Below are 13,228 nucleotides of genomic sequence, written 5' to 3'. Positions count from 1 at the left end.
ATCCTACAGTAGGGCCTAGACCGGGACCCGTTGACATCCTACAGTAGGGCCTAGACCGGGACCCGTTGACATCCTACAGTAGGGCCTAGACCGGGACCCGTTGACATCCTACAGTAGGGCCTAGACCGGGACCCGTTGACATCCTACAGTAGACCGGCCCGTTGACATCCTACAGTAGGGCCGGGACCCGTTGACATCCTACAGTAGGGCCTAGACCGGGACCCGTTGACATCCTACAGTAGGGCCTAGACCGGCCTCCTACAGACCTAGACCGGGACCCGTTGACATCCTACAGTAGGGCCCCGGGACCCGTTGACATGACATCCCTACAGTAGGGCCTAGACCGGGACCCGTTGACATCCTACAGTAGGGCCTAGACCGGGACCCGTTGACATCCTACAGTAGGGCCTAGACCGGGACCCATCCTACAGTTGACACCCGTCCCTACAGTAGGGCCTAGACCGGGACCCGTTGACATCCTACAGTAGGGCCTACCCGTTGACATCCTACAGTAGGGCCTAGACCGGGACCCGTTGACATCCTACAGTAGGGCCTAGACCGGGACCCGTTGACATCCTACAGTAGGGCCTAGACCGGGACCCGTTGACATCCTACAGTAGGGCCTAGACCGGGACCCGTTGACATCCTACAGTAGGGCCTAGACCGGGACCCGACATCCTGACATCCTACAGTAGGGCCTAGAGACCCTACAGGGACCCCGGGACCCGTTGACATCCTACAGTAGGGCCTAGACCGGGACCCGTTGACATCCTACAGTAGGGCCTGACATCCTACAGTAGGGCCTAGACCGGGACCCGTTGACATCCTACAGTAGGGCCTAGACCGGGACCCGTTGACATCCTACAGTAGGGCCTAGACCGGGACCCGTTGACATCCTACAGTAGGGCCTAGACCGGGACCCGTTGACATCCTACAGTAGGGCCTAGACCGGGACCCGTTGACATCCTACAGTAGGGCCTAGACCGGGACCCGTTGACATCCTACAGTAGGGCCTAGACCGGGACCCGTTGACATCCTACAGTAGGGCCTAGACCGGGACCCCTACAGTTGACATCCTACAGTAGGGCCTAGACCGGGACCCGACCTACACCGGGACCCGTTGACATCCTACAGTAGGGCCTAGAGGGTAGGGCCTAGACCGGATCCTACATCCTAGGGCCCGTTGACATCCTACAGTAGGGCCTAGACCGGGACCCGTTGACATCCTACAGTAGGGCCTACATCCTACAGTAGGGCCGGGACCCGTTGACATCCTACAGTAAGGCCTAGACCGGGACCCGTTGACATCCTACAGTAGGGCCTAGACCGGGACCCGTTGACACCCTACAGTAAGACCTAGACCTTCATGTCTGATAGATGTACTGATAGTAAATTGGGCCTCCCAAACGGCACCGCCATTGCTCTAATCAAAACGTAGTGCACTAGACAGGGGGTCATTCTGGATGGAGTACTTGGTGCTCTAGTCAGTCAGTGAATGTAGACATTAATAGGATTGCCTGTTAAAATACGAGACATGGATTGCTGTGTTACAGTTGGTGGTGGTTGGTTGGTATACTGGCGCCGTACCAAAATGGTCAACTATTCTCAACTACATTGTACACTACTTTTGACTAAAATTCCCGATGGGGCCTGGTTAAAAGTAGTGAAGAGGGAGCCATTTGGGACAACACCAGTTTGATTTGTCTTGAGGCTAAAATACTGGACAATGTTGTTCCTTCAACAGCAGTTGTGGCGAGAGAGAGCGCGAGAGAGAGGGGAGGTCTGGGGTGTACTGAGGCCATGTGAGAGAGAGAGAGAGAGAGGAGGTCTGGGGTGTACTGAGGCCATGTGAGAGAGAGAGAGAGGAGGTCTGGGGTGTACTGAGGCCATGTGAGAGAGAGAGAGAGAGAGGAGGTCTGGGGTGTACTGAGGCCATGAGAGAGAGAGAGAGAGGAGGTCTGGGGTGTACTGAGGCCATGTGAGAGAGAGAGAGAGGTCTGGGGTGTACTGAGGCCATGAGAGAGAGAGAGAATAAGAATGGTGACTGCTCTGACACCCATCTGTTCTCCATGATAGATTCTGTAAGTCATGCTACAGCTTACTGAACAGATCCCAGTTTGAGTCCACACGATAGAAAGGTGTGTACTGGTTAGCAGATAGGTTATTGGGGGGGTTCCCAGTGGTTCTGAATAGATGGTACTGAGGAAGGGCAGAGGGTACTGGGTAAAAAGGGCCTGAAGTTGGATTCATTAGTTGGCTTCATTCTTTGACGCTTCATCAAAGTTTTCTACAAGATCTGTGGAGAGAGAGAGGAGAGAGAGGAGACAGGAGAGAGAGAGAGGAGAGAGAGATGCATGTAAATCTTCAGGAAAGTACCATTCAGTCATTTAGCAGAAACTCTAATTCAAAACTACTTCCAACAGGTAGACCATCATTCTGCCCCTCTACCAGCATCATAATCACCCCAGAGAGAGCATGATGCCGTCATTTTAACAACAAAGCCGTGTGTCGTGAGAAACAATACCTGGAACATCGTCCTCCTCTTCAATATCTTCTGGTTTGCTGATCGACATCGCTTTGTTGTCAAGTACTGAAATCGGGAAAGAGAAGAAAAAGAGGGTAAAAAATAAGATATTTTATTCTTGAACAAGGTGTGAGGCAACTGCAACTGCCCGGCCTGAGGCTGCGCAACTGCCCGGCCTGAGGCTGCGCAACTGCCCGGCCTGAGGATGCGCAACTGCCCGGCCTGAGGATGCGCAACTGCCCGGCCTGAGGATGCGCAACTGCCCGGCCTGAGGATGCGCAACTGCCCGGCCTGAGGATGCGCAACTGCCCGGCCTGAGGATGCGCAACTGCCCGGCCTGAGGATGCGCAACTGCCCGGCCTGAGGATCGAGGGAAGGATGATCGGAGCAAAGTACAGAGAGATCCTTGATGAAAACCTGCATCAGAGCGCTCAGGACCTCAGACTGGGGGGGGACTCAGCCAAGACAATGCAAGAGTGGCTTTGGGATAAGTCTCTGAAAGTCAGTGAGTGGCCCAGCCAGAGCTGGAACCCAATCTAACATCTCTGGAGAGACCTGACAATAGCTGTGCAGCAACGCTCCCCATCCAATCTGACAGAGCTTGAGAAGATCTGCAGAGGGAGAAACTCCCCAAATCCAGGTGTGCCAAGCTTGTAGCGTCATACCCAAGAAGACTTGAGGCTGTAATCACTGCCAAAGGTGCTTCAACAAGTACTGAGTAAAGGGTCTGAATACTTAAGTAAAATGTGATATTTCTGATTTTTTATTTTAATAACTTAGCTACAATTTCTAAAAACATGTTTTTGCTTTATCATTATGGGGTATTTTGTGCAAATTCATGAGGGGGGAAAAGAAACGGTCTGTAAACTTAACAAAATGTAGAGAAAATTCAAGTGGTCTTGAATACATTCCTAATGCAGTGAGCCCACTACACCCACCTTGGCGTGGGAACTGCTCTGCCAGTTTGCGAAGGCTGGTGAAGCTGTCTGCCCCCAGCTGGCTGAGGATGCCTGGGAGCATCTCTGTCAGCTGTTTGTTCTCTGCATGGCCTGTGATGGCAAACGTGTTGGCGGACAGAGAGGCCTGCACCTTGGGGTTGTTGAAGTGGATCACTGTGCCATCGTACTTTATCATGTTCACCTGGTGGGGGATAGAGACATGGGGTTTAGAAAAGCATTCTGCACGACAATGTTTCCGGAACGTTCAGATAGAAATATGCTATGAAGAACAAATCGTGCTTTTCTGACATTACATTTACATTTAAGTCATTTAGCAGACGCTCTTATCCAGAGCGACTGAAGAAGAACCATCCACGTCAGCTCTATTAGAGGAATTTCTATGGCAACTGAACAGGGCCCAGATTGGATTGGAAAAAAAAAAAAAAGGTGTCAGCGATATTTGACCGTAGATTGTCACAGGACAAGCCATCTACCTATCTAATCATTTCAGAGAACAAGCGGTTGTTGACCCTATTCCCGAGACTTTCAGATCTACATTTGATGCCGAAGGAAGGGGAGAGGCTAAGAGTTGATTTAGTTGACATGCTCAGTGTGAAGATCAGTCAACTCAATTTCTCCTTTAAAAAAATAAATAAATAAATATTGTAATGACTTGCCTCCTCAATCCCAGCGATGTTGTTCACTGCCAGTTTCTTCAAGGAGCTCTGGAGTTTTTTGTCGTCGGCCGTCGCGGTTCTGTGAACCACCTTCTTCTTCCTGCGAGCTGTTCCCTGAGGACAACAGCGTCACAACACGTTTTTTTTTATTCCAGTGGGACGAAGTACAAACATTTACCTGGAGCAAACTGCAGATAACTGGGTTATTTGAAATAGTCAATAATAGAATTATTTTTTTAGCAACAAAACAAAAGAAAAAATGTATTTACAATCTGTAGAAACGATATGAATAGAAGGGATCAGAACTTTAGAAATCGTCAGTTAGAATATTTGGCAAAAAGAAAAATACATTTTAAAATAGTTATGTTCGTAAAAAATATATATAGTATGTATATGCTGGAAGTAGAAGCCTAAGTGTTATTGTTCATTAGTTTACTTCAATTAAGTGAAGGGTGGTAGGTTTGGTAGAAAACAATAAAATATATACACAGTACCAGTCGAAAGATTATACACCAACTCATTGCTTTTCCTTTACTTCGACTATTTCCTACATTGTAGAATACTACTGAAGACATCAAAACGATGAAATAGTGTTAAATGAAGTGTAAATTCAAAACATATATTTTATATATTTGAGATTCTTCAAAGTAGCCACCTTGACGACAGCTTTGCACACACTTGGCATTCTCTCAACCAGCTTCATGAGGTAGTCACCTGGAATGCATTTCAATTGACAGGTGCGCCTTGTTAAAAGTTACATTTGTGGAATTTCTTTCCTTCTTAATGTGTTTGAGCCAATCAGGTGTGTTGTGACAAGGTAGGGGGGCATACAGAACATAGACCTATTTGGTAAAATACCAAATCCATATTATGGCAAAGAGAAATGACAGTCCATCACTTTAAGACATGAAGGTCAATCAATCCGGAACATTTAAAGAACTTTGAAAGTTTCTTCAAGTGCAGTCGCAAAAACCATCAAGCGCTATGATGAACCTGTCTCTCCACAGGAAAAGAAGACCCAGAGTTACTTCTGCTGCAGAGGATAAGTTCATTAGAGTTAAACCAACCTCGGAAATTTCAGCCCAAATAAATGCATGAGAGCTCAAGTAACAGACACATCTCAACATCAACTGTTCAGAGGAGACTGTGTGAATCAGGCCTTCGTGGTCCAATTGCTGCAAAGAAACCACTACTGAAGGACACCAATAAGAAGAAGAGACTTGCTTGTGAACCGTGAATAGGAATGGAGGTGACCAATGAAACGTCATGTTAGAACCTCTGAATGCAACAGATGGAATCTCCTGCACATTGGTTTGGACTCAGCACCACGGTAACATATCAGGTCTTCACCCAAATACTTATTTACCATCTCAAGCCAGTACAATGGATGTATGAACTAATTTACCAGCTATAGAAGGGAGAAAATGGCAGAAATACTATAAAAACAGCCACTGAAGCATTTATGTTACTATAAATGTGATCTTTCTTCACTATTTGTATTCACAAATACGAGTGAAATACTCACACTGTGGCGCCGTGACCACCCGCCAACGTGGCTGCTGAAACACTAACATGCTGACCACGTGGCTGCTGAAACACTAACATGCTGACCACGTGGCTGCTGAAACACTAACATGCTGACCACGTGGCTGCTGAAACACACCTAACATGCTGACCACGTGGTTGCTGAAACACACCTAACATGCACCACGTGAAACACACCTAACATGCTGACCACGTGGCTGAAACACACCTTAACATGCTGACCACGTGGCCGCTGAAACACACCTTAACATGCTGACCACGTGCTGACCACGTGAAACACACCTAACATGCTGACCACGTGGCCGCTGAAACACACCTAACATGCTGACCACGTGGCCGCTGAAACACACCTAACATGCTGACCACGTGGCCGCTGAAACACACCTAACATGCTGACCACGTGGCCGCTGAAACACACCTAACATGCTGACCACGTGGCCGCTGAAACACACCTAACATGCTGACCACGTGGCTGCTGAAACACACCTAACATGCTGACCACGTGGCTGCTGAAACACACCTAACATGCTGACCACACCGCTTCGCGAGTGATGCAAAATACATTATTCAATCATTGCATCCACACTGTTCACGAGCGTCTGCGTAGCCAGGCACTAAAACAGAACTTCTTTCTATTTGTGACGGTTCATGTGCTGCAAGTCCCTCCTTTCTCAACTCCTCATTTGTTTTTAGGAGCAAATTACCCACGCGGGTGATTTAAAAACAAACTGAGGTCCACACGCCAGTCCAGTTGGTGGTGATGCACCTTAAAGGTGGTTGTCAACCGCCACATAAAGACTGAAGTAGAAGCCTGGAAGGAGGAGAGATGACTAGAAAAAGATTCGGTTTCCCCTTTAATTTGTGGATCAATTGTCGGAGAAGAGGACCTTGTGCATTTCAGGTAAAATAACAACCCAATGTTTATATCCCAGGACAAATTAGCTAGCAACAGCAAGCAAGCTTGCGAAATTTCCATAAATATTTAATGCTTTTCTACCTGTCCCCAAATTAATATGGCTGGTTAAGAGTTTGTTTTGATATTTCAACATGTGTCCTGATCACGTCTGACGTGGGTGGACAAAAACCAACACGTGCACATTTGCGTACATACGTGCCTGGTCTAGTCAGCGCCTCAGCCGCCAATGACAAAAATCAACACACATTTGGCAGGTGGTAAATTTAGGCCACACCAATAGTGCCATCTTGCTGTGGAGAGGAGACACAACGAGGCCCTTACCAAACAGTAAGAGACAAAGCCATGGGCCCCACAGCCAGGCCGGATGGGCCAAAGAATCTGCTCATAATAGGAGTAATGTGCTCAGGGGGAAACATGACTGCCAGTTGCTTTGACAAGTCTAAAGCCTTTCAACCAAACACACAGGCAGTTAATAAGCTACTCAACTGCTGCCCTCAACCCTGCACATTCCCAGATATGGAAGGGACTACAATTTAGTCATGCCTGTATCAAAACAAAAATGTAGATTTTAATAGTTGAGATGATAGTAGTTACCTTTCCACCTATCCGGACCTGGGCCTGAAGTTTGGCGAGTTTCTCTTGGTTCATGGCTTTATCTGGAAAAGAGGAACGTGGATGAGTTCTCGTCACACAATATTCTCATGAATTAACAAATGACAAATTAAAAACAAAAAAAAGCAATCTCACTGGATGAATGTAATCAGCTTCAGGTTTATCCTGAACCACCGTGGAAGCTGTTAATGGACCTAGCTATAAACTAGACACCAGTTGAGTTATCCATCTAGTTTACTAGACAACACATTTTTCATTGCAGTGTTTTCCAGACAATCATCAGGTGTTACATTCCTAAAGGACTGACTATTCAAAACAAATCATGCCTGTCAGCCAAAACACACACAGATGAATAGTTAGCTAGTTAACTAGCTTTGTTAATGACATGGTCTAACGCTAGTCATAATAATGTAGCTCACGTTAACTATCTAGCTGTCATTTAGTCAGTTAACCATTTCATTTTCCTGACGAGGTAGCTAGTTATCTAAATGTTACTGCATAAAGCCATAGCTAAGTAAGACAACGTGGATATTGTTCCCTAGCTAGCATTGTAAACACAGTAGGCTCGGTTGCTCAAAGCAAACCGAAAACAACGGATACTGTTTTCGGGCTGTGGTCTTTTGTTTGTTTTGTCGTTTATACCGTAGTCCATAGCTCTAGTTGTTAAAAATAAAGTATTTACCTGTGTAAAGAGAGAGTCCGTAATTTGATTGATCTGTCCTAAAGCCACAACACCTTCATCCACAGGGGTTCACAGCAGAACAGGAAGTGGCTCACAGCAAGAGAGACCACGCGGTTGGCGCTGATGGCGAATCTCACCACGTGTCTTTTCTCTCGAGTGTTGGGTGAATTCCAGGCAGTGTCGTTTTGGTTGCGTGTGTCATTTTTAGCAGATGAGATTTTAATTGATTGATTTAATGTATTAGCTTGATCACTTTAAACACATACAGATTTATAGGCACAACATGAACGCCATTTGTACTACAGCTGCCTGCAATGTGTTTCTGAAGAGAAATCGACCGTTTGTGCCAATGTTGTATATGGAGAAATGAGTGATTTCGTCTTGTTGTGGTTCATATCACATTTGTATGTTTGTTGTTGTTGCATGAATAACCAGGTTTCCACCCAATTGGCGACATTCTAAAATCCGCATAAAATCGTGCATTTTCCCACCAGAGATTTGTTTCCATTGGTGATCAAATTGACTTGTTGCTCCAGACTATAGTATGTGTGTGATGACAACCTGCACATTAGAAATAGCTTTGGCGGTTAAATAACCATGAACCGAATAAAAAAAATTCAAGTTAAATGGGTTTCCATCGCATTTAACTCTACTGATGGTTTTCTTACAAAAAAAGGTTTGCTTTAAATAGCGAGTGTGCTCACGATCATATCACCAGAATAAGACCCTCGATATTTATTGGAAAGCAGCATCTCGCTCATCACCTTTCACTTTCACCATCCTGTAAAGTTATTGTACAGTTTATTTCACCCATGCTTTCCGGGGGTATAGTGGGATGACGTCATCGGATGATTCCACGTTCACTTTGATATTATGGCTATTATATCAATATTTGCGCATAAAAAGCGTTTCCACCGCCATTTCTCGTATTATCATCCCACCTATTAATTCAATTAAATCCCACCTAGTATTTTGTTTAGTCGACATTTGGTAATATTTGTTAAGTTTCCCAACAAAATGTGCTGCTTCCATCAAGCCTGTCATTACATTTTTTTTATCCGACATGAACTTTACTGGCATAAAAATGTTGGATGGAAACATGGTCTTAATACACTCAGTGGTTCCCAACCTTTTCCGGTTACTGTAACAGCAACTGAATTCTGCTCTGCCTGAAGGACCCCTGAAGTACCCCCTCTTGTGCATTTTAATGGAAGGTCTATGGTCTCACGAGTATTCTCAATTACTCCCTGATAGGCCTTGTACCCCTGGTTGGGAACCATTGAACTACATGACCAAAAGTATGTGGACACCTACCCGTCAAACATCTCATTCCAAAATCATGGGCATTAATATGGAGTTGGTCCCCCTTTGTTGCTATAACAGCCTCCACTCTTCTGGGAAGGCTTTCCACTAGATGTTGGAACATTGCTGCTATAACAGCCTCCACTCTTCTGGGAAGGCTTTCCACTAGATGTTGGATCATTGCTGTGGGGACTTGCTTCCATTCAGCCACAAGAGCATTCGTGAGGTCAGGCACTGATGTTAGGTGATTTAGGCCTGGCTCACAGTCAGCGTTCCAATTCATCCTAAAGGTGTTCAACAGGGTTGAGGCCAGGGCTCTGTGCAGGCCAGTCAAGTTATTCCACGCCGATCTCCGACAAACCATTTCTGTATGGACCTTGCTTTGTGCATGGGGGTATTGTCATGCTGAAAGAGGAAAGGGCCTTCCCCCAAACTGTTGCTACAAAGTTGGAAGCACAGAATTGTCTTTAATGTCATTGTATGCTGTAGCGTTAAGATTTCCCTTCACTGGAACTAAGAGTACAAGCCCAAACCATGATACACAGGCTGTATCACAACCGGCCGTGATTGGGAGTCCCATAGGGCGGTGCACAATTGGCCCAGCGTCATCTGGGTTTGGTTTGCTGAGTTAAAAAAATAAAAAATAAATTAAAGACAAAAAAAAAACACGTCCCAGACCATTATTCATCCTCCACCAAACTTTACAGTTGGCGCTATGCATTGGGACAGGTAGCTTCCTCCTGTCATCTGCCAAACCCAGATTTGTCCATCGGACTGACAAATGTTGAAGCGTGATTCAGAGAGTCCAATGGCGGCGAGATTTACACCACTCAAGCAGACACTTGGCATTGCGCATGGTGATCTTAGGCTTGTGTGCGGCTGCTCGACCATGGAAACCCATTTCATGAAGCTCCCGACGAACAGTTCTTGTGCTGACGTTGCTTCCAGAAGTAGTTTGGAACTCGGTAGTGAGTGTTGCAACCGAGGACAGACCATTTTTACAGGCTACGAACTTCAACACCGTTCTGTGAGCTTGTGTGGCCTTCCACATCGTGGCTGAGCAGTTGTTGCTCCTAGAAATTTCCAATTCACAATAACAAGAATAAAAATAATGCAGTCGATCGGGGCAGCTCGAGCAGGGCAGAAATTTGATATACTGACTTGTTGGAAAGGTGGCATCCTATGATGGTGCCACGTTGAAAGTCTCTGAGCTCTTCAGTAAGATACTGAGATACAGTGCCTTTAGAAATTATTCACACCCCTTGGCTTTTTCCATATTTAAGTTGTGTTACAGCCTGAATTTAAAATGGATTGAATTTAGATTTTTTTTGTCACTGACCTATACACAATACCGCATAATGTAAAAGTGGAATCATGTTTTTTTTAAGTTTAAAAATGATTAAAACATGAAAAGCTGAAATGCATTGAGTCAATAAGTATGCAAGCTTAAATACGTTCATGAGTAAAAATGTGCTTAAAAAACACAGATTCAACCACAAAGACCAAGGTTTTCCAATGCCTCGCAAAAAAGGACACCTATTGGTAGATTAAAAAATATATATTTTTAACCTTTATTTGACTAGACAAGTCAGTTAATTAAGAACAAATTCTTATTTACAATGACGGCCTACCCCGGTCAACACTGGGCCAATTGTGCGACACCCTATGGGACTCCCAATCATGGCCGGTTGTGATACAGCCTGGAATCGAACCAGGGTGTCTGTAGTGACGCTTCTACCACTAAGATGCAGTACCTTAGACCACTGCGACCACTCGGGGAGCCCACTTTTTTTTTAAGCTGACATTGAATATCCCTTTTGAGCATGGTGAAGTTATTAATTACATTTTGGATGGTGTATCAATACACCCAGTAACTACAAAGGGGTCCTTCCTAACTCAGTTGTTGTAGAGGAAGGAAATCATTCAGGGATTTTTTCCATGAGGCCAATGGTGACTTTAAAAACAGCTACAGAGTTTAATGGTTGTGATAGGAGAAAACTGAGGATGGATCAACAAAAATGTAGTTACTCCACAATACTAACCTAATTGACAGATGTGGCAAAGAAATGAACCTTTTTGTCCTAAATACAAAACACATTACAGAGTACAACTCTCCATATTTTCAAGCATAGTGATGGCTACATCATGTTATGGGTATGCTTGTAATTGTTAAGGACTGGGGAGTTTTTCAGGATAAAAAGAAATGGAAAGACCTGGCTCAGTCTGCTATCCACCTAACACTGGGAGATGAATTCACCTTTCAGCAGGACAATAACCTAAAACAAAAGGTCAAATCTACACTGGAGTTGCTTTCCAAGAAGACTATGAATGTTCCTGAGTGGCCTCGTTACAGTTTTGACTTAAACCTACTTAAAAATCTATGGCAAGACTTGAAAATGGTTGTCTAGTAATGATCAACAACCAATTTGACAAAGCTTGAAGGATTTTGAAAGAAATAATGGGTAAATGTTGCACAATCCAGGTGTGGGCAACTCTTAGAGACTTACCCAGAAATACAAAGGTGCTTCAACAAAGTATTGACTCAGAGGTGTGAATGCCCCTCCCTACCTTCGGGCAATGTTCAAACCTAACCCGAGCACTCCGTTCTGCCACCTCAGGTCTCTTGACTCTCCCACCCCTGCGGGAGGGCAGCTCCCGCTCAGCCCAGTCCAAACTGTTCTCTGCCCTGGCACTCCAACGGTGGAACCAGCTTCCCCCTGAAGCTAGGACAACAGAGTCCCTGCCCATCTTCTGAAAACATCTTCAACCCTACTTCTTCAAACAGTGTCTTAAATAATCCTCTGTCACAGCACTTGCACTTGACCCTCCCCCCTTTCTAACTCTGACTCTACTGATAGCTACTTTGAGGAAAAATGTACTTTCTATGCCTGTGATATGTGGTTGTTCCACCTAGCTACAGTTGTCCAACCAAGCTACAGTTGTCCCACCAAGCTACAATTGTCCCACCTAGCTACAGTTGTTCCACCTAGCTACAGTTGTCCAACCTCGCTACAGTTGTCCCACCGAGCTAGAGTTGTCCCACCTAGCTAGAGTTGTCCCACCTAGCTACAGGTGTCCCACCTAGCTACAGTTGTCCCACCGAGCTAGAGTTGTCCCACCGAGCTAGAGTTGTCCCACCTAGCTACAGGTGTCCCACCTAGCTACAGTTGTCCCACCTAGCTACAGTTGTCCAACCTCGCTACAGTTGTCCCACCGAGCTACAGTTGTCCCACCTAGCTACAGGTGTCCCACCTAGCTACAGTTGTCCCACCTAGTTAAGTCGGAAGTTTACCAACACCTTAGCCAAATACAAGGCCATCAGACTGTTAAACAGCCATCACTAACATTGAGTGGCTGCTGCCAACATACTGACTCAAATCTATAGCCACTTTAATAATAACAAATTGGATGTAATAAATGTATCACAAGTCACTTTATATAATGTTTACATACCCTACATTACTCATCTCATATGTATATACTGTACTCTATACCATCTATTGCCTCTTGCCTATGCCGTTCAGCCATCACTCATTCATATATATTTATATGTACATATTCTTATTCATTCCTTTACACGTGTGTATAAGGTAGTTGTGAAATTGTTTGATTACTCAGATATTACTGCATGGTCGGAACTAGAAGCACAAGCATTTCGCTACACTAGCATTAACATCTGCTAACCATGTGTATGTGACAAATACATTTGATTTAAACTGTTTTTCACAATTCCTGACATTTAATCCAAGTAAAAATTCCATCTTAGGTCAGTTAGGATCACCACTTTATTTTAAGAATGTGAAATGGCAGAATAATAGTAGAGAGAATGATTTATTTCAGCTTTTTCATTGTTTAACTTGGGTCAAACATTTTGGGTAGCCTTCCACAAGCTTCCCACAATAAGTCAGGTGAATTTTAGCCCATTCCTCCTGACAGTGCTGGTGTAACTTAGTCAGGTTTATGAGCCTCCTTGCTCACACATGGGTTTCAGTTCTACCCACAAATGTTCCATGGGATTGAAGTCAGGGCTTT

The 13,228-nt window shown here is 45.0% G+C and overlaps 1 protein-coding gene across 2 annotated transcripts; it reads right to left on the bottom strand.

Annotated features, from left to right (window-relative positions):
- Positions 1–1,262: 1,262 nt before the first annotated feature.
- Positions 1,263–8,015, bottom strand: LOC135558320 (transcription factor BTF3 homolog 4-like). 2 transcript variants are annotated; one of them, XM_064992059.1, is made up of 7 exons: positions 7,895–8,015; positions 7,348–7,417; positions 7,195–7,256; positions 4,140–4,253; positions 3,463–3,664; positions 2,525–2,590; positions 1,263–2,296 (listed from the first exon to the last, which is right to left on the bottom strand). In XM_064992059.1, exons 3-7 carry the CDS (start codon positions 7,246–7,248, stop codon positions 2,250–2,252), a joined length of 483 nt encoding a protein of 160 aa, XP_064848131.1. In that variant the 5' UTR covers positions 7,249–7,256; positions 7,348–7,417; positions 7,895–8,015; the 3' UTR covers positions 1,263–2,249. The 2 variants fall into 2 exon arrangements, with proteins under 2 accessions (XP_064848131.1, XP_064848129.1); XM_064992057.1 differs by lacking the exon at positions 7,348–7,417 and having other exon boundaries at positions 7,895–8,012.
- Between the last annotated feature and the right edge of the window lie 5,213 nt (positions 8,016–13,228).

This window comes from Oncorhynchus masou, chromosome 17, assembly GCF_036934945.1.
Source record: "Oncorhynchus masou masou isolate Uvic2021 chromosome 17, UVic_Omas_1.1, whole genome shotgun sequence".
Lineage (NCBI taxonomy): Eukaryota > Metazoa > Chordata > Actinopteri > Salmoniformes > Salmonidae > Oncorhynchus > Oncorhynchus masou.
The sequence above is the reverse complement of the archived record's forward strand: the minus strand, read 5'-3'. Positions and strand labels throughout refer to the sequence as shown.

Excerpts from the sequence above, each read along its gene's own strand:
- LOC135558320 (XM_064992059.1), bottom strand. The coding sequence starts at position 7,248 with ATGAACCAAGAGAAACTCGCCAAACTTCAGGCCCAGGTCCGGATAGGT. Across the intron at positions 3,665-4,139 it reads ACATCGCTGGGATTGAGGAG|GTGAACATGATAAAGTACGA; the intron begins GCAAGTCATTAC and ends ATCCCCCACCAG. Across the intron at positions 2,591-3,462 it reads AGAGCAGTTCCCACGCCAAG|TACTTGACAACAAAGCGATG; the intron begins GTGGGTGTAGTG and ends TCCCGATTTCAG.